General features: G+C 66.9%; 1 protein-coding gene across 1 annotated transcript; it reads left to right on the top strand.

Annotated features, from left to right (window-relative positions):
* Nucleotides 1-6: 6 nt before the first annotated feature.
* On the top strand, nt 7-464 carry LOC104917277 (protein phosphatase 1 regulatory subunit 37-like). The gene is made up of 2 exons (XM_010728468.3): nt 7-120; nt 278-464. Exons 1-2 carry the CDS (start codon nt 22-24, stop codon nt 431-433), a joined length of 255 nt encoding a protein of 84 aa, XP_010726770.1. The 5' UTR covers nt 7-21; the 3' UTR covers nt 434-464.
* The last annotated feature ends 38 nt before the right edge of the window (nt 465-502 follow it).

The following is a 502-nucleotide window of genomic DNA, read 5'->3' as shown; positions in this document are numbered from 1 at the left end:
GGCGCCTCTGCTCTGTTCGACATGATCGAGTACTACGAGTCGGCCACGCACCTCAACATCTCCTTCAACAAACACATCGGCACGCGGGGCTGGCAGGCGGCCGCCCACATGATGCGGAAGGTGGGTGGTGGGGGATCCCGGCGTCCTTTGCCCTTCCAGGACCTTTCCGCCCCTCGCTCTGGATGTTGAGCTCCGCGCCGCCGTAAGCACGGCTGCCCGCCCCGTTCCGTCCCCGCGGCGGGGTCCCGGCTGCAGCCCCCTCCCCGATTTCTCGCAGACCAACTGCCTGCAGTACCTGGACGCCCGCGGGACGCCCCCTCCTCGACCACTCGGCGCCGTTTGTGGCGCGGGCGCTGCGCATCAGCAGCAGTTTGGTGGTGCTGCACCTGGAGAACGCCAGCCTGTCGGGGCGGCCCCTCATGCTGCTGGGTGAGAGAGCCCACAGTGACCCCAGTCACCCTAACGACCCTAACGAGCCTAACGACCCCAGTGATCCTAACAA

The sequence above is a fragment of the Meleagris gallopavo genome, unplaced genomic scaffold (genome assembly GCF_000146605.3).
Source record: "Meleagris gallopavo isolate NT-WF06-2002-E0010 breed Aviagen turkey brand Nicholas breeding stock unplaced genomic scaffold, Turkey_5.1 ChrUn_random_7180001979139, whole genome shotgun sequence".
Lineage (NCBI taxonomy): Eukaryota > Metazoa > Chordata > Aves > Galliformes > Phasianidae > Meleagris > Meleagris gallopavo.
This window is presented reverse-complemented; position numbering and strand designations above follow the sequence as displayed.

Excerpts from the sequence above, each read along its gene's own strand:
- LOC104917277 (XM_010728468.3), top strand. The coding sequence starts at position 22 with ATGATCGAGTACTACGAGTCGGCCACGCACCTCAACATCTCCTTCAAC. Across the intron at positions 121-277 it reads CCGCCCACATGATGCGGAAG|ACCAACTGCCTGCAGTACCT; the intron begins GTGGGTGGTGGG and ends GATTTCTCGCAG.